This window comes from Cynoglossus semilaevis, chromosome 15, assembly GCF_000523025.1.
Source record: "Cynoglossus semilaevis isolate Cse_v1.0 chromosome 15, Cse_v1.0, whole genome shotgun sequence".
NCBI lineage: Eukaryota > Metazoa > Chordata > Actinopteri > Pleuronectiformes > Cynoglossidae > Cynoglossus > Cynoglossus semilaevis.
In genome coordinates, this window is record NC_024321.1 from 2,477,059 (window position 1) to 2,495,406 (window position 18,348).

General features: G+C 38.0%; 2 protein-coding genes and 1 long non-coding RNA gene across 4 annotated transcripts in view; 2 read left to right on the forward strand and 1 right to left on the reverse strand.

Moving 5' to 3' along the window:
* The window catches only part of gfra4b (GDNF family receptor alpha 4b), a 31,961-nt gene extending 24,485 nt beyond the window's left edge, over positions 1–7,476 (forward strand). The window contains exons 4-8 of the mRNA XM_008326512.3: positions 1,475–1,820; positions 2,625–2,734; positions 4,289–4,423; positions 5,043–5,236; positions 6,063–7,476. Of these exons, the coding sequence (XP_008324734.1) occupies positions 1,475–1,820; positions 2,625–2,734; positions 4,289–4,423; positions 5,043–5,236; positions 6,063–6,203 (926 nt within the window). The 3' untranslated portion in view covers positions 6,204–7,476. The remainder of the gene's footprint in view (positions 1–1,474; positions 1,821–2,624; positions 2,735–4,288; positions 4,424–5,042; positions 5,237–6,062) is intronic.
* Positions 1–18,348, reverse strand: part of LOC112488136 (uncharacterized) — an 87,016-nt gene that overhangs the window by 48,579 nt on the left and 20,089 nt on the right. The window contains exons 3-4 of one of the 2 annotated variants that reach the window (XR_003051899.1): positions 15,664–15,756; positions 15,166–15,299 (exon numbers count right to left, since the gene is read on the reverse strand). The exons of the other annotated variant lie outside the window; for it this stretch is intronic. This is a non-coding gene — a long non-coding RNA (uncharacterized LOC112488136). Of the gene's footprint in view, positions 1–15,165; positions 15,300–15,663; positions 15,757–18,348 lie in introns of those variants that run through there. 2 annotated transcript variants of the gene reach the window in all.
* LOC103390592 (sodium bicarbonate transporter-like protein 11) overlaps positions 15,224–18,348 on the forward strand; it is a 30,018-nt gene continuing 26,893 nt past the window's right edge. The window contains exon 1 of the mRNA XM_008326509.3: positions 15,224–15,353. Within this exon, the coding sequence (XP_008324731.1) occupies positions 15,293–15,353 (61 nt within the window). The 5' untranslated portion in view covers positions 15,224–15,292. The remainder of the gene's footprint in view (positions 15,354–18,348) is intronic.

Below are 18,348 nucleotides of genomic sequence, written 5' to 3' on the forward strand. Positions count from 1 at the left end.
CTTCAGATCTGACTCCCCAGATAAGTGGATATTAAATATTTTATGTCCTTTCTTGGATCTTGTTTTAACCATCGTCGCGTTCTCCCTTCCTGTCCTTCGGATTTGCTTATTAAACTGATCCAGAAGGTGAAATTTGTGCCAGGTTAACAACTTAGCCGACTGTGTTTTAAAGGCACTTCTTGACCACATACACGCAGAAACCGTAAGTACCCGCTAACGCTAACGCTAGCTGCCTGTGCTTCCACTGTGAGATGAGTATTTTGAAAATGTGCAAATTCTAAATACTAAATACTTAATCAGCTCTAAAGAACGCGCACCAGCTTCACTGATATGAGACGGGGAGAGAAATGTGTTGGTCAGAGGGCAGAGGATGTTGTGACGGGGAACGGAGGGCAATAACAGATGAGATACTGTTACCTCAGACCAGCCACGTTACACCAAGGGCCATTTTAGCACTGCGGGTGTCCTCAAAGATACGGTTTCAGATCGAAGACCGTATAAAAGTAACTCTTTCATAACATATGGATTAATAACTGTTTCTATATTTGATGGTTTTTTTTTATTGAAATCACAAATATTGTTCAAATATATCAAATGCATAATAAGAAAAATATTAAATGTATTTTTTTTTTATTGAAATCACAAATACTGTTCTTTGCTGTGTTGATTTTTCAGAATGCATAATAAGAAAAATATTAAATGTGATTAAACGTGAAGTGGACTGGACCGGTACAATCCTAACATAATTACCTATAACTAACAAAAAGTCTATGTTTTTTTTACCCTTTGTTTTCATGCAAATAAATAAGAAATGAATAAATCATGCAGGCCGTATTGAACCGGGTCGGTTTTGGCCCGTGGGCTGTATGTTTGGCACCCCTAATTAGTCACAAATATTGTGGCGTCCATCGGCACAAAATTATGATACTGCCAAGTGCTTTGGACACGAGGTCAATCTGGCCAGGAGTACACACACAGTACACAAAACAACCCCTAATATTCACCACAGCTTACTTATAACTCCTTTCTCTTCGTCGCCCACCAGCTCCTAACACCACACGCGCACCCACTCCTGCCCACCTTCCTCTGACAAACCATTGTCATGGAAACCACATGACTGACAGGCTTCCTTGCCACTTAATGTCAACACCTTCATAGGGAAAAAAAACCTGTTTTTACAGTTATACTTGGTGTATTTTTATTTTTCACAGAAATATTTTTATAGGTGAGTATTTGAATTGAATTAAGTTATCTTACCTTAATATAACCATAATTCTAATGCCTCAGCACACCACTGTTCCTTGATGACGATGGTAACATGTGAGTTCATTATGTAAAAGACTTGACAAAATTGGCTCTACAGGGAGACGAAACAGGGAGAGATATGCAGCAGGGGAGGATGATAAAAGTGTGTGAAGAGCTAAAAAGCTCTGGTAAGATGAGCTTTATTCACCTACGCAACTTCCATCCACAGACTTGGACGTTGGCATGACCAACGTAAACCGCTGCCTCGACGCAGCCAAAGCCTGCAACGTGGACGACGTGTGCCAGAAGTTACGCACAGAATACGTCTCTGCCTGCATCAAACCCACGTCTAAATCAGGCCCGTGCAACCGCCCCAAATGCAACAAGGCTCTGCGGAGGTTCTTCGACCGCGTCCCGGCCGATTACACTCACGAACTGCTGTTCTGCCCGTGCACGGACACGGCGTGCGCAGAACGTCGGAGGCAGACCATTGTACCGAGCTGCTCCTACGAAGGCCCTGAAAAACCCAGCTGCATCTCTCAAATACGGATGTGCAAATCGGATTACGTCTGCAGGTGAGGGAGTTGTATTTATACGTTTTTTAAAAAGCTTTCAAATAAATTTAAAACAAAAATCAGCTAAAATTAAAGATTTTACAGCCTCTGTAGAGTCAATATGGACATTTTGGAGAGTCTCCGTGAAAAATACAATTCCCAACAACAATCTGTATTATTTCCTTAGCCCTGATTATTTTTTTATGGATAAAAAGGACACGATACCACAATATAATATTCACCCCAAATCCTCAAAGCCATTGTATTCAATGTTCCTGTTTTATTCCAAGGGTTCCTTAGACACCGATTTAAAAAAATATATATATCGAGTATATGTTAGGTACTTGCTCCAGTGGACCTCATGTTTATGTCTTTTTGAAACCAAATAAACAGGCATTCAATCAAGAATACGTCCTGCTGCTGTTTTACCCTGAAGCTTCTTCAGAAAAACCCCAGAGAGCCCGTTGGAATAACACATTAAATATTTAGTGCGGATAAAGAGCCAGATGGATCAGAGTTATCGTTCATTGCTATCTCTGGTCATGGCCATTATTTTTCACAGCCCCATTACACTCCGAGGGCTTTACTAATGATCCCAGGTCTGAAGGATGAAATATACCACTCTTTCTATCACTTTCACATTACAGTCCACTGGCTTCACTTCTTCACTACGGCACAGCCATATTTCTTCCCCGTCAGGGAGGCAAAAGTTTAATTACATAAGCAGGTTATAGGATATAGAATGAAAATGTGTCAAACTTTTAATATAAAAGTCAATATAAAGTCAAGGTGTCTGACGTGTTCCTGTCTGCTGTTTCTCCGTAGGTCGCGGTTGGCTCAGTTCCAGTACGACTGTGAACCTTCTGAAACGGCCGTCAGTGGATGCAAACAAGGAAACTACGCAGCCTGTCTGCTGGCGTACACTGGACTCATAGGTACACACACACTCCGGAAATTTATAGGTGGGGTCCTGGACTGGCTTTTCACCCATCATCTAAGACGGCTTGGTAACAACCCTCACATTAACATCTTGACCCGCCCTGGTGACTCACAAAACCTCATTTCACACCGTGACCCAGGTGAATGTAACATCCTGTCAGTGGCTTATGTCACGAAGAGACCGTCTGTGTTTTATCATAACGACTCTGTGCTTAGGTGATTAGCTACTCAGATGCTAAATACAAAGAGTTTCCAGCAGCCTGTTAAAAAAACGGAAGACCCAAATGCAAACACACTCACAACAAGCCTCTTAAATGCATCCAGGAAAGCACATTTAAATCTTGAGTAAAAAATAATAAAAAAAAAACTTATAAAGCTAAACTTATAAAGCTAAGTGTATAAAGCGCAAAGTTGCACCGTAGCAGAAGTAGTTGAAGGTTAAAGCTAAAAAAAAAAAGTCTCAAAAGGCTATGGGTTACCCTTAAACACAACAAAGTAACTAAAACATAGCACTTATTTGCTAAAGGTAAATTATTAAAAAGCTATAGTTTAGCCTTAAATACAGCGTAGTAACTGAAACATAGCACTTAATTGCTAACCACTTAATTGTGGTTCCACGGTGTAGCAGCTAGCACGCCTGCCTTGGCAGCAGAGAGCAGAGAGTCCTGGGTTCAAGTAAGTCGCTTTGGATAAAATCATCTGCTAAATGCATACATGTAAATAGTAAAGTATCAAAAAGCTATAGGTTAGCCTAATAAAACAGCAAAGTAACTAAAACATAGCACTTAATTGCTAAAAGGTAATATATTCCTAAGATAGATCATATCATTTACAAAATTCTAATGGAAAATATTTACAATAGTTAGCTTTGGGCTAATTCGACTTATTTTTAGGAAGAAAATTAGGCCTTAACTTTATAGACCATACTAATTTATTCATCCTAATGTTAGCCAGTTTTTAGGTCAGTGCTTACATTTTGCATTTACCAACGTAAGACTAAATATTTTCATATCTGATTGCATGTTGTGGGTCACTTAGCTTATCTTAGCTTAGCTTAAACTTGTATTATCTATATTCCAGTAACAAGTTAGGTTCCTTCCATATCCAAAGAGGTAGATGTTGTGCATGCTACAAAAGCCTGCTGAGACATTTCTTGTGACGGGTGAACAAAAGTTAGCAAGATGTCGCAATTAGGGATGACACAAGCCGATGCTTAGGTGCGGTATCAGTCAAAATATCAGGACAGAACATCGAAAAAACAAAAGACAACTATAACACGTCCGATCTGAAAGTAAGGTATTGGATTGGTATCAGTATCAGCTAACCATCACTAGTTATAAACAAACGTTTTTTCAGAGATGTTTTGGTCTCAAACACTTGCAGATTCTTGATGTTGTCATTCAAACATCCCAGCATGTATAACCTGCATCATCATCCCGTCAATGGGAAGGAAATGCAGCTCCCATTAATGCCTCAGAAAACAAGGCATGGCTGCAGTGAGTTTAATGAATATTTGATGGTGATTGACGCCTCCTGTGGTCTCTCTGCAGGAAGTACCATCACTCCCAACTATGTAGACAACTCCACGTCCAGCGTGGCTCCATGGTGCTCATGTTCCTCCAGCGGGAGTCAGAGACAAGAATGTGATCATTTTCTAGGAACTTTCACCGACAACATCTGTCTCCGTGAGTCAAACTTTGTTCATTACGTTTTTCAAAAGTGAGGAAGGAACTAATTTTTAGGCCTTTGATACCATTGTGTTCCTTTAAGTCGTTTTATACATCTCTCCCGCAAATGTGTTGTATAATTCGTCTGAGGTGAAACTTGATAGTTTACGTTTGGTAAACGTACACAGCCAATGACTGTCTCATACACTCTTTGTATATTCATACTGTTTTAGTAATGCAGTAAAACTAATATTCAAAAGTGATATTTACTAAAACTCTTTGCGCAGAATGAACTGTCGGGTTTGCAAGTGTACGTTTTTTGATTTAGCCTTTCTCCTCCTGCCTCCCACCTAAAATAATACAGACAGACATCTCAAGTTGGTGGTCTCTGTCTGTGCTCTGAGTTAATGAGGTTAGTGCGGAGGCAGGCGCACTTGTACTTTTGAAATAAAAGGTGGAATTTTTTTTCTATTATTTTTTTTTCCTCTTCTCTGCTGCTGAGCCAAGACGAAAATCCTCACAAAAGCTTTTACTTTATTTTCACATTTCAGAACTAGAGCACCTGCTGTTATGTAAAAAGACACGTGTTGTTAAGGTCTCATACTGGTTAGGACTTACTGTCATCCTCACGTTTCAGGCAACGCTCTCTTAAAGTTCGGAAGTGAATCCGAGCAGCAGCCGACTCTCGGCCAAACCAACGTACCCAGGAGCACCAGCAGAACCACCATCACCACCTCCATCACCAGCACAGAGAACAGGAGGGCCACATCCTCCCCACCAGAAACGAAAGAAACTCCAAACAACGTTATAGATGCATTCATACCAACACAGGTGAGAGGTGGAAACCAGCAGCACGACAAAGGCAGGCATTCAGCACTGACAGCTTTTCTTACATGTGGTTAGTTCAAAAGAGTCAAAAAAAAATGGTTCAGCACAAAAGACTAAACTTCTTTGTGTAGTTTCTGTGCTATCCTATTCACATCAAAGTCCCTGGAAAGAAAATGGTGCTCTTACTTTGATCCAAATTCAAATGTGTTCATTTAGTGCTGGCCAATGATAAACATTTTTAATTGGGATTAACTGCATCATTGATTTGAACAGTGGTTCATGTGAGAGCTGCAGCAACCTTAGGCCCAGCTTGTGTTCTCATTGGTTAAAACCTGAGACGATGTCAGTCCTAAGACTGCACAAAATTAAAATAAGAAAATGATTATATATATTAACATAGGCTGCCAAAAGTGAATTGTGATTGTGTTAACTGATTAATCATATTAAAATATGACGCACAATATATATCAGTAATTCTGCTGTCTGTTCCACTTATCATTGGTCGAATACACATGATGGCATTATCACACACTGACGGAACCTAAAACACTATTTTTTTTTTACTGTTCCAGAAATAGGAAGGGCGATCTATTTCGATTAATCGTGATTAAGTATGATAAATACACAGATGTCCTGTTTTGGTTTGCGGTTCTAAATTATCAAATGACACAACCTGACCACCAGGGTGTGCAGTTGCTAGATCATTTTGGTGCAGAAGACAAACCACACAAGTAGAAAAATGAACATATTTTTAATAAATCCCTGACTAAATATGTTTTACTAAATACAACTACAAACGTCAGCTACAGTGCTCTCCGTCTTCTTGCAGGCCCTTGGGAATGAATTACTGGTGGGCCTCTCTACTTTGCCATCAAACAGCCTCCCAAACTCGGCTTCTCCTCTCTGCCTAACTCTTCAAACTGCCTTCAGCCTTCTGTTCTTGCTCCATCTGCTCAACAACGGACAGTGAAGAACTGCGGGGGAGCAGTGGCAGCATTAACCTGCTCGTACGGAGCAGATGGACGGATCACTGCAGTTCAGAGGAACGTACACTGTGTGCAGTGAATCCTTCCTTTTAAATATGTACAGAAGTCTTTTTTTTACCGTCCGTGTCTCTGTGGTCCAGCTTCCGTCTGATATCTGCTTCTGACTCAACCGTTGGAAACGTGGATGCCTAAAAATGTCTGTACAGTCGCACATATTTCACTACGATGGAGTCTCGCCAAAACCGGTCCTAGTCAGTTTCTGATTCCATGGACTCAACTACTGTAGATGTCAAATCCAGTAAAAATGTTCAGTATTATTATAAGAAAATATATAAAAAATGTGAATAACAAAGACATGAAAAATGTCGCTGCCAGTTAAGGATTGTTTTTTTTTCAACATAAGCTCTTATTTGATTTCATCTCTAAAAATCTTTGGATTCACTATAAACAATGCGTAACGACTCGAAGACCACAGTTTAACACTAGTGGACTTCACATGGACGTATTGACCGGAATGCAGCAGAACGTCGAAAGGTGGGCAGTAAATTGCGATTCTGCTGCAGGAAATGCAGCTTTATAACACCTTTCTGAAAAGGATGAAGGTGGACCATTATTTCTGATCGATACTGGACTGGAGCGGTGACAATGAGAGACAACACAGAGATGTTTTGCTCCCAGACAAAGACATAAAAGTCTGGATTAAATTCCTTCTTTTTTTTTTTTTTTTACAGCCTGCCTCCGCTGCAGCTGCTGTACTGTGTGTTGGTCAACATCAATGTGTTTTAATGCCATGTCATGTGATCTTTTTGAATTGAAGCTTTTTGTTCCACACACGCAGGTAAAGTGAAGAATCGTGAAGTTGGACGATGACGAATGATGAGTTTAGGGAAAGTGTCTCTAAATTCTGAATGTGAACCAGAGGTGCTTTAAATAAAAGTTCTCACATCTTTCCAGCATCTTCTTTATTTTTTACTTTTAAATTCACTTTTTACTTCATCTGCTACTTCTAAAAGTTCATGTATTTAAGCCAGTCATTTTCAAAGACCAGTTCCGTATGTTTCACAGCTGATCTATTTTATCACTTAACTGCAGAAGTTTTCAAAGTCTCAGTGAGAGCCGCCTTCCAAGGAGCAAAACACACACTCACACACACCTCATGCATCCTTTGACACAAATGCATGCATGTGCATAATCTTAAAAAGATGCAAGTTGTACGGAAAAGTAAAAAAAATGCTATTTAAAACATAATGCAAAAAAACATCTGTTTCTTTAGGTTTTATGAAAACAATGAAAACAATAATATTACACACCAGATCAATCTGTTTCTTTTTGTTTTATGAAAACAATAATATTACACACCAGATAAAAACATTTTTTTAATAATTATCATTGCTGTATTAGAGTCATTTTTATTTTTATAACCATTTCTCCTGAACCGCACATCACGTAAACTGCTGCAACCGTTGGATTCTCAAGTTTCCGATGGTACCAGAACGCATTTTAGGATCTCCTTACGCTTTATCAAATTAAAAAAAATGAATCTTGTTTCCCCCCCTAATACTATATTACATAAAGTCATTTTAGAAAAACTATGAAGGATAAAACTCAGTTTCCAACAATCCTTCTCACACAACCTTGCAACTCGACCGTAGTCTGTGCGATGAGAAAGAAAATTGCAAAGAAAAACTGCAGCTCCAGAGAATATTTTTTAATATTAAATAAAGCCGAAATACCATCCATAAACAATCTAATATAGCACGCTGTCAGGAAAATGTCAAATAAAACTCACATCCATTCACAGCAGTGAAGACTTAAATCGTCTGTGCTGCGAGAACATCATGAAACCTGACACTTTGATGAAGTCAGTACAAATGAAAGCTAAATGTGACCCAGGAGCTGGAATCTTTTAATATTTTGTCGTATTTCTCTGACTGAGATACTGTAACATGCAGTATGTGCTACTTAATTCATTCAGGTTATTATCTTCAAGAGGTGATAAAATTTAAAAAAAATATGTGAAATAGCCATCACCTTTATTAAACAGAGCCATCATATCTGTTATAAAAAAAAAAACGTGTGCAGTGTTGCATCTAATGTATTAACCATAATTGTACAGATCTCAGCGGGGGGCCTCCTTCAGAACCTTGTACTGTGGTAAATTATTAAATACTATCCTCACCTTAAACGACACAGGGAAAGTTAGAAATGAGGACAGATATAAAAAGAGAAAAGTTTGTCTCATTAGTAGTACTGTATGTGTTGAGGTGAGGACGGTGTAAGACAACAGAAGCATTCCGAGGTCCTGATCCTTTCTATACTGTACTCATGTCCATCTGCTTTCACCCTGACTCTCCGTGGAGCCAGAGAGAAACAAGCAGAAGGTCATTTACCAACATGTGGTTCAAAGGCTCCAGCTGCTACAGTACCGTGTACAGTGATTGTTACTAATGTGGTGTATGTGAGTTAATCCTTTAGTTTAAAACTCAACCAACAACAAGAGGATACACAAATGCAGGCGCAGTACTGACGTTTTGGGCTGAAACTAGGTGTAGTGAATTTTATTTAATGCAGTTTGTTCTCAAACAGGTGAATAACAGCAGCAAGATTACCATGAAAGTCTGCCTTTGATCTCAGATCAAAAAAGGTCTTACAATTACACCGATGATTGTTTGGTTGTTGTTGAAGAACAACAAAAAAAATATAGCCATAGAATTTGTAATTTGGACATGGTGTCAGAAGACTTTTATGTCTAGATGGCCTCATAAAAATGCTAACCTAAAGAGAGTTCTCAATTTTAAGAGAGTCACGTGAAATATTAGTTGCACACGTGTTTTAACAGTTAACTGTATTTTGTTGATATGTGTATCTTTTAATTCAGTGATCATCAACTGGCAGCCCGAGGGCTGCGTCTGGTCTGTCGAATCGTCCAATTCGCCCAGCGAAGGATAAAAGAAAGAATATTGTGTGGCCCCCGGTATTTAAGCAAATGAAAAAAGGACAGAAAAAACTCTCAGTAATCCGCACTATTTATGACTCTATTTAATTCTGTTAGACAAAAAGGGGTTTTTTCATAGAATTTTATTTTAGTGTCTGGCCCTCAAGGCGTCCCTCCAGAAAAATCTGGCTCCCTAAAAAATATATAGCTGGTTGAGCCTCGTTTTAAATCTTCTATTGTTCGATGGTCAAAGTGCAACAGTCTGCTTTAATTTCGCCTTAGATTTTCCAAAGGGAACTCACAAGGGATTAATAAAGTTTTTTCTATCTATCTAACTATCTGTCTGTCTATCTATCTATCTATCTATCTATCTATCTATCTATCATCCATCCTTATTATTTTTGAAAGACCTGCGTAAGTGTTACTGATGCTAAAACTTTTTTTTTATCAATTTTCATTTTGGTGGCAGTATTGCAGCACTGTTGTTCTATATTTTTGAAAGACCTGCTTAAGTGTTACTGATACTAAAAAAAATGTATCAATTTTCATTTTTGTGGCAGTATTGCAGCACTGTTGTTCTATTCAGAAGCACAGACGAAGTATGGTGTGATGCCTGAAATATTACCTTGAATTTAATTAAAAACTTCTTTAGCTCTGCAGCTGTTACCTATTTCCTGACCTGTCTCCACAGTTTAACCCGCAGTAGCGTGCGTGTTAGCGTCATGGTGATGAGCGCAGAAAATTCATTCGTATTGTACTGTGATAGGAGCTGCACTGGAGAAGTAAACCTTTACATCTCTGGCCGTTGACTCTATGCAGTCCTGGGTTTCTGCCGGGAGCAACAGTCGGACACAGATTACTACCCACAACTGACGAATCCTTCACTTGCCCTCTTCTTTGTACCCCTGTGGGCCCCAACTGTTGCCTGATAGGAGCTCACAATATTACCTCAATTCTTGAAATTCTCCCTGTGATTGCCAATTTCCTAGCAAACTGCCTCCCTCCAGAGGCCGTGTCACAATAATTGCCACAGTCTTTATTTAGCGGTGAGTTCGTCAGGACTTTTTGTTTATACAGTGCAGTTACTCACAATCACAGTCAAACACAGGGGTCATCATGTACAGTATGGCTCAACGCAAAGACACGTGGCAGCGCTCTAGCAAATTACTGGGTCCTCCAGGAAGCAGGAAAGAGAGGGAAAGGTGCAGTTCACAAAGTTCACGGGGGTAATCAGGCACATGGGAACAGAACCTAGGCAGAGGGAGGCTACTTTTTGTTTCTCCCCAGAGATGAGAATGGCGTTAGGCTAATAGTGGATATTTTGGCTAACCAGGGCATTTTACTTTGTTTATTTTACTTTTTATGCATATGGATCCTATGGGACATTGGACATGGCTAGGATAAAAAAAAAAGGCCAAAATAAAACAACAGGTTGAAGTCTTTTGTTATTTATGTAAATAATATTGCTGGTGAATCTAACTTGTTTTGCTATTTGCCGATGACACAGCAGTGTTACCGTCCCTTGTTCCTGATGCTATTTGTTGTGGTAGAAAAATGCATTACCTCAGTATTTTCCCCAGTTCATGGTGCTGTGGTTAAAATGCACCGAGTTCCCGGTGCTTTCTCCGTCAATAAATTTTTTATAGCTTTTGGTAATGTCCTTTGTTTGCTGTTATTGCTTTTTGCAGTTCCTCACAATATCCCTAGTTTCTCATGAGAGTGTTTTTGTGTGGAGAAAATAAAACTATTTGGTACCACGAGGTACTAATGCATGTATTTGGTTTTTGGTCCTTTTGGTGGGATTACACACCGGTGCTGTTGATTTTTTTCTTTTCCATTGCTTCCCTGTGCTAGCAAACAGATGGGTCTGTTTTAACGCAGATTAGAATTCATTGCTAAATCTACACAGGACTTTCACTATGATGGTAATGTAATTAGACCTTTAAGGCAAGAACTGCTTCAGTGTTGAAAATGCTACCATTTAGTGACTCCGAAACAGACTTGTAGTACTGTATTAAAAACGTATCTGTTCTACTATAGGTAAGATCTGCAGAAACGTTTTAGACCAAATGGCGATTGAGAATCACCTGTGTGAGAAACAGCAGCATCCGTTTCACCAGCAGCTCAGAGAGAGTGAGAGTGAATGCAAATATAAACACAGTACATAATTAAAGTTGCACAGAAACCTCAGAAACCCTCTGTTGTCTTAAGCTGTTATCACCTCAACACATGTTCTAATGAGAAAAAGAAACCTTGCCTCATTTATAAGTTCCCTGTCATTTGAGGTGAACATAATATTTAATAGCCATCTGTGCCTGATTCATGTGAATAGTGTTGAGCTATTCAATAAGTTCAATGTGCTTTTCAGTCTGAGCTGTGCGGCTCTCTCACTATTAACCTTGGCTCATATTAAAAGGCAAAGAGAAAGAAAAACAAGTCTGATTTCATCACACCTCACCTCCGTGTCCAAACGCCTTTTCGACCGACCTGCTGGCCTTTTGTTGCACGTATAAAGGCGTGAGCTTTAGAAAAATCCCAAGAGAAAATATGTGGAGTAATTAGGTACTATTTAAACTAAACTGAAGTGAGAGAGTTGGATGCACTCATTTTCTTCTTACACCACACGACAATATTAAAAATGCAATTTAAACCGAAGCGTATTTATTTTTTGTCCATGTAACCTGGTACGAATAACACATAACATTGGTCCCTAAATTTTTTATCGTACTTTGAGCTACAGTGTACACATAACACATAACATTGGTCCCTACATTTTTTATCGTACTTTGAGCTACAGTGAGAAAGTCGAGTGATGTTTTGAAGCAATAGCTGTTTATAGAGTCGCTTATTATATTAAGTCACTGTATGAGTCAACCCACACAGACTGCCACAGGAGGCGCTATTAGGTATGCAGTGTCAACTCACAGGCTGCCCACACGGGAGGCTCCAGTCAGTTGTTGACAGTACCAGGAACTATTATCAATAGTGCTATTAACTATGTGCATCTGGATCACAAAAACTGGTGCAGTGCAATACAAATGTTTTTTAAGCACCAGAGGTCATGCCAATAACTAGAGTTGTGTCTCGAGTTTATTTTCACCACGTCAAACAGAGTTGTACATGGAATTGCTTCTTTCAATCATTAGCTATACAAGAGCTAATACTAGCTAACCATTTACACAAGAACTACAACCAGAAACTAATAACAGTAGAAGAAATTGTTAGTAGGTCTGCCTCATAAACCAGTACCATTTTTGGGAAACAAAAAACAGTCCCAGTTAGTAGAGAAAGCTGTAGTAATTGAATGCATTTTTTTCATTAGGACCCAGCACCAGCACTGGAACAGAAACAAGAACAATTATTCTACACCTCATTAAAATTATTAGCATAACATTTATTTTTCAAATGTAGTGGGTTTTTTTTTATTATTAAATATATCCTGTTTTAATTATAGGTGGCTGTTTGAAAGAGTAGTCAAGTGTCCAGGTGAGAAATTAAATGTATTGTAAAAGAACCACTTAGTAATCAGAAGGCTAACTATGCTAATCAGCAAAGAGGACCTGTCATTATAAACCACACTGTGCCAGAAATGATGTGTTTCAAAAATTTCCACTTCATATTTTAAACCCCACCTCAGTGAAATTAATAGATAACCAAGTCTTGAAGCATTATTTAATTTTTACAGACTAGTCGGCGCTGTATGTTGACGAGCAGAAAAAAAAGCCCAGAGCTGTGACCACACTGCCCTCTTGTGGTCTTTTACCAACACAGCAGTAGTGAACATAACATTTGTAAGACTTGTTTGTAAGGAGATTTCCACTGTAGAAATTGTACTAATTAATTAATTAATTAATTTTAGCGCCAGTGACATAGAATTGTGTCTTTCATTACCACAAAATACCAGGAGGTATATGACATTCTACTAAATTATTTCCAAAAGAATTATGTGTACATGACGTCCTTAGCACTTATCAATTTTGTTATAATGAAAAAAAAAATTAAACCTTTAAAAGACTGTGTTGGAAACCTAACATCATTACAGATATTATAGTTTAAAATTTGAAAATAAATCTTTGACCTTTTAGGTAAAAATATGCAGTGAGTGTAAAAGATTACCCAAAATACATCAACTATGGATATAATTATGTCAGTGTTTTGGTGAAGCTCTGGCAAAAACTGGACAGGCAGACACTGAGTGCTCACATCTGTGGTCTGGGGTCAACATAATCAAGGGTCACTTATTACCTAATTGTTGCTCATTAACTCCAAAAGCGCCGGTGACCTCTTCATAAAAACCCTTTCTTATCTTCACGTCCAGATCCAGTGTTAAAGTGAAAGATCGCAGATGAATAACCGAGGGAAACATATTTTCACTTCCTGATAAAAACGCCATTCACAGACAAGCTGTCCAACCACAGGAAATCTGAATGAAAAGTTTGGTAAAAAATTTTTTTTCTACAACTCAGCTCATGCGTAGAGGAATTTTTTTTGACATTTAATGCTAAATCTATATACATTTATTGTATAATAATAAAACTCTGTGAGCTGTGGACAGTAAGAGCAGATTCAAATGCCTACCATGTTTCTACTGCACAGGAATTTACTCTGTAAATTCCACAGAGATTGGGCTGTCATTTTGAAAAATAAAAAGTGCTATTCTTATTTGATCAACAAGAGATACAGATTAACACGTTATCTGCATACTGTAATTTATTTACATTATTAGATGAGATGGTTTCTGAAAAATCCCATCTCATTCAAACCATACGGCTCATTCTGAGTAGAAACATTTAAAATCCCTCTTTTTTCCCCCCACACCTTTCTTTTTTTATCTTGTGCCAAAAAGAATGTAACAACATACATATTCTCTCTTTAATCTAAATTTTAAATGTAAACTCTCTACAGGGTGTAATATTTAATGCCTGGCTTGAAAATGTACATTTAATGCCACGGTTTTATTTAGATTTTTGACAGTTTTGTTTCGATCCGTAGAATTGTTTTCCGTTCGAGGGTTTTGATCCTTTCAAACAACATATCCTCTCTGTCCTAAGACTGCACGTGAGTTGGAAGCAGACATTCTGCAACGCAAATAGATGAACTCAGCAGATATGATGTTTGTCTGTGACACAATTAGTGACAGATTACACAAGACGGTAGATGATTACTGCAAATGCGCTGCAAGTCAGTGCGAGCCGCTTTCGTGGAAGAGATATCCTCATCGTGACTTTCTTGACATATATACTTAAATGTACATATAAACATATGTATATAAACAATGTATTTATCATATGAATATATTTATATATTGAATTGGACATATATTAATTGAATTATTTTATTATTATCAAAGACATTAGCATATAGCTGTGATGTGATAATCAAATGGTACTGGACACTCATATATTTACAATTATATATATATAAATACTCTATATGTAAATATATATATATAGATAGATAGACAGATAGATAGATGGATTTATTGTGCATTTATTTGGCTCAAAGTCACGATTTTAAAGGATGAGATATTCAAATGGAGTTGGACATTCACAAAGCAACATATATGCATATATACATATATATATATCTTCAACGTATCTTTATTTAATTAGTAGAATGACAGACATTCTGCTTTATATAATTAGTAGAATGACAGACATTCTGCTCTAAGTTGGTTTGTGAAAACCCAAACATTAACAGAGAGTCTTGCTACAGATGGGAACCAGATTAAAATGAAACCTTACTAAATTTAGCCTCACGATCTACTTTTGGGCTACACCCCACCATTTGAAAAACAACGTGTTTAATGCTGCAGTCGGTCTTCCAGCAGAGTCACATTAAAATACCAATGACTTCCAGCAGGGTTTGGAGGCAGTTCCTCTCACTTTCCACCCACATGTTTTATTCACCCTTAGCCCCGAAGCCCACCAGGAAGTCAACGACTGCCCTGACTGGCTGAGAGGACATTAAAGATAAAGTTATTCATTGGCCCTGACTCCGTCTCAGTCCACCTCCACCTGTGAGGTTGTCTGCAGGATTGTCCCACAGCAGACTCCGCGTCCACTCACGGCTGTGTGTTTGAGGCTTCATCACAACCACAGTAACAGCAAAGAAGGGTTTCAACTGCATGAATTCATCATGAGGGCTAAAAAAGAAGCAGACGACATGGCCGGAGTCACTGTGAACAGATTTGCTGAAGGTAAGCTTTACAGAAAAAAAAAAAAGAAAAGTCCATCCACCCATTTTTGTCCGCTTATATATATATATATATACATATATTTATTTATTTAGCTTTCCCTAATCATACAGTTCGAAAAAGGTTACCAATAGAGTGTGTATAATAATAATATAATGTGTTTGCAAAGTTTTAAAAACATTTTATTTACTCTACATGGTTCTAACGAGGTTTCATTTTATTTATATGGTGTTTACATTTTGTCATCTATAGACTTGTGTTTCAAATTTCAGCCTGTGTGAAATACGTTAAATATGAGACAGAGATTTATAACCTTAGAGCTGAAGTGCAGGATCCAGTATTTTGAGGCGAAATGAGGTTCAACGGGCTTCAAATTCCAGGCAAAATTACTGAAGGAAAGTTGAGCCTGGAACAAAACATCAAAAACTAAATTGAAAGACAAAAAAGTTTGAATCTGCTCCAGGTCAAAAAAAAACCCCAAACATTTAGAGTTCATTCTCCATGGTTCCAAGTCACAGATTATGGACAGCTGTTAGTCAAGTCTCCAGAGATTCAAGTCGGAATAAAGAAGTTCAAGTTTAATCAAGTCAATCATCACGCAAGTGGTATAAATATAGACCTTTCTAATATACAGTGTGTCCCCTTTATCAGAGGTGAGAATCACGTGCAGTCAAACCCAAAGCCCTGAATGAACCTGTGAACACGTCCTCTGTGTCTCCTGTAAATCACACTGAGCAGTTGCTGTCCGGCACATGTAATGTTTGACTGGAAGTTTGGACATGAAGTGCACTGTTACACATTCAAGTCTCCACTGAGTCAAAGATTATCAACTAATTCATTCAGTAGCTTTTTATATGTCACCAGCCTCTGAGGAATGATTGTCCTGCTGATTAATACGGACTACAATCATAAAAAAACAACATTTGTAGCTGCTGTTCTGATTGCTTTTTTAAACCTATTTGTGTGTTTCTGCCACGTCTCACTTCCTTTTTAATTCCCCTCAGTTGGTCTCATGTTTGTTTTTTTTCCTCCACCTTTTCCCCCTCAGGCTCTTGTGAAGTTTTGATTAATGTTTCACGGTCAACTAAACTACAACAAACCCTTAACCACAGAACATTAGGTTTTTAATGCAGCCTTTCATTTCATACCGCATGATACAGGACTTCTGGTGGGCTTCATTATACATTAAAGGGTCAACCTTTCATTTCTGAAGTACATTCCATTATTTGTGCATCTTCACACCTTACTGAAAACAACAGCTAAACAACACTGAGCTCTAAAATCCCTGCAGTCAGCCTCATTTCCCTTTTTGCTGAAAAACAAACGGCAGTCGTCTGGGGCTATTTATATATAAGGTCAGAGGTCAGCCTGAGCCTTTTACACTAGGTCTCTCGACTCATTTGATGATCTTCTGACATAAGCTCGGATCCTAAGCTCATTACACACATTTTTTATGAGATTTAGATAAGGGCTTTGTTTAGGACTAACATCACCTTTGGTCTCCTGGAGATAATTTTACAGCTGTACCACCTCAGGATTTCTCCTTAGAACCTTCTCCTTATTTTTTTTTTCTACTCTTTGGGCTCTTCAGTTATGAATTCACTCAACAGAAACATATTCCCACCTGTATGTTCTTTCGCTTCTACAGCACTTACATGATTTTACATGATTATGGCAATTTGGTCCCATCACCAAAATTAAAAACTGTGACGAAGTCACGGCCCAAACTTAATATTTCTTGAAAAATCGATGGCATTGTTCATGTTTTCCCTTCTTTCCAGATCTGTAATGTAGAATGTTTTCCATATGTTAACAAACTTTCAATTTGAAATAAGACACACATGAGTGGTATTTGTTTCTTACTGACTCTTTATCTGCAGCCTTTCAAATTCTTTTTAATGTATATCTTTTTTTCACAGGCCAACAACAAAAAACAAAACAAAATGTATGTGCTATAACATAGCACATAAACCGCTAATACTAAAATTCCTGCCAGTATACAGGGGCTATATACTGGCGGGCAAACTCTAATACACATTTGATATGATCTTACGGGTCAAATATAATTACACCGCAGCCCAGATTTGGCCCCCGGGCCTGAGTTTGACCCGTGCACTATAGATACTGTAATGAAATGGCTGTCATTTCACAGAGGCACTGATTTCAGAAACATTTCACTTTGATTTTTTTCCCATAGATGTATATGCACAGGAAAGAAGGCAACACTTTATAAAAATAATTAATTTTAGGTAAATAATTTACTTTCTTTAGCCCCAACAGAAGGGACCAATTAAGTTAAAGTCAGCCAAACTAAAAATAAAACTTGTAACGAACGTTGAACTTTGCTGCCATCTCCTGGCAGACAGAGAAACATACATGCTGTTTTTTTTTCCTTTACACCCACCTCTCTCTCTCTCTCTTTCTCTTTTTAATTGGCATTTTCAGCCTAAGGCTGAATCTTAAAGTGATTTCCCAAATGTCCGACACTCGCCACAGAAAGAGGAGCAATTCAAAACCAAAAACAATGAGAAAGTCAATAGGTGCTAATTAAAAAATGTCACTCTTATCTCACTATTACAAACCCAAAGAATTAGCAGGTGGGTGATTTAATAAAATAAAATGGAATCCAAGGGGAGAGAGACAGAAACATTCACTTTTGAAGATCTCTCTGTATCTGATAAAAAAAATTAATTACAACGTCAATATTCCACTGTGGCCTGGAAAAAAAAAATCCAACTTCCAAACATTTAGAGCATTAGAATTCCTCCTACATGCTTGTATGTGAGAAATAATGATTTTTCTCTTTACTTGAGGCAAACCAGCAATCTTCCTCACATGCAGAGTTAAAAAAGAAAAACACCCTAGAGCCACTAACACTATGAGTAAGACTAAACTCACTCATTTCCACACATGACTTTTCACATCTACATTCAGCGAATGGCTTCAAATGAATATGTGTATGAGAAACACAAGGTGGATATTATTAACTATTCTTTCC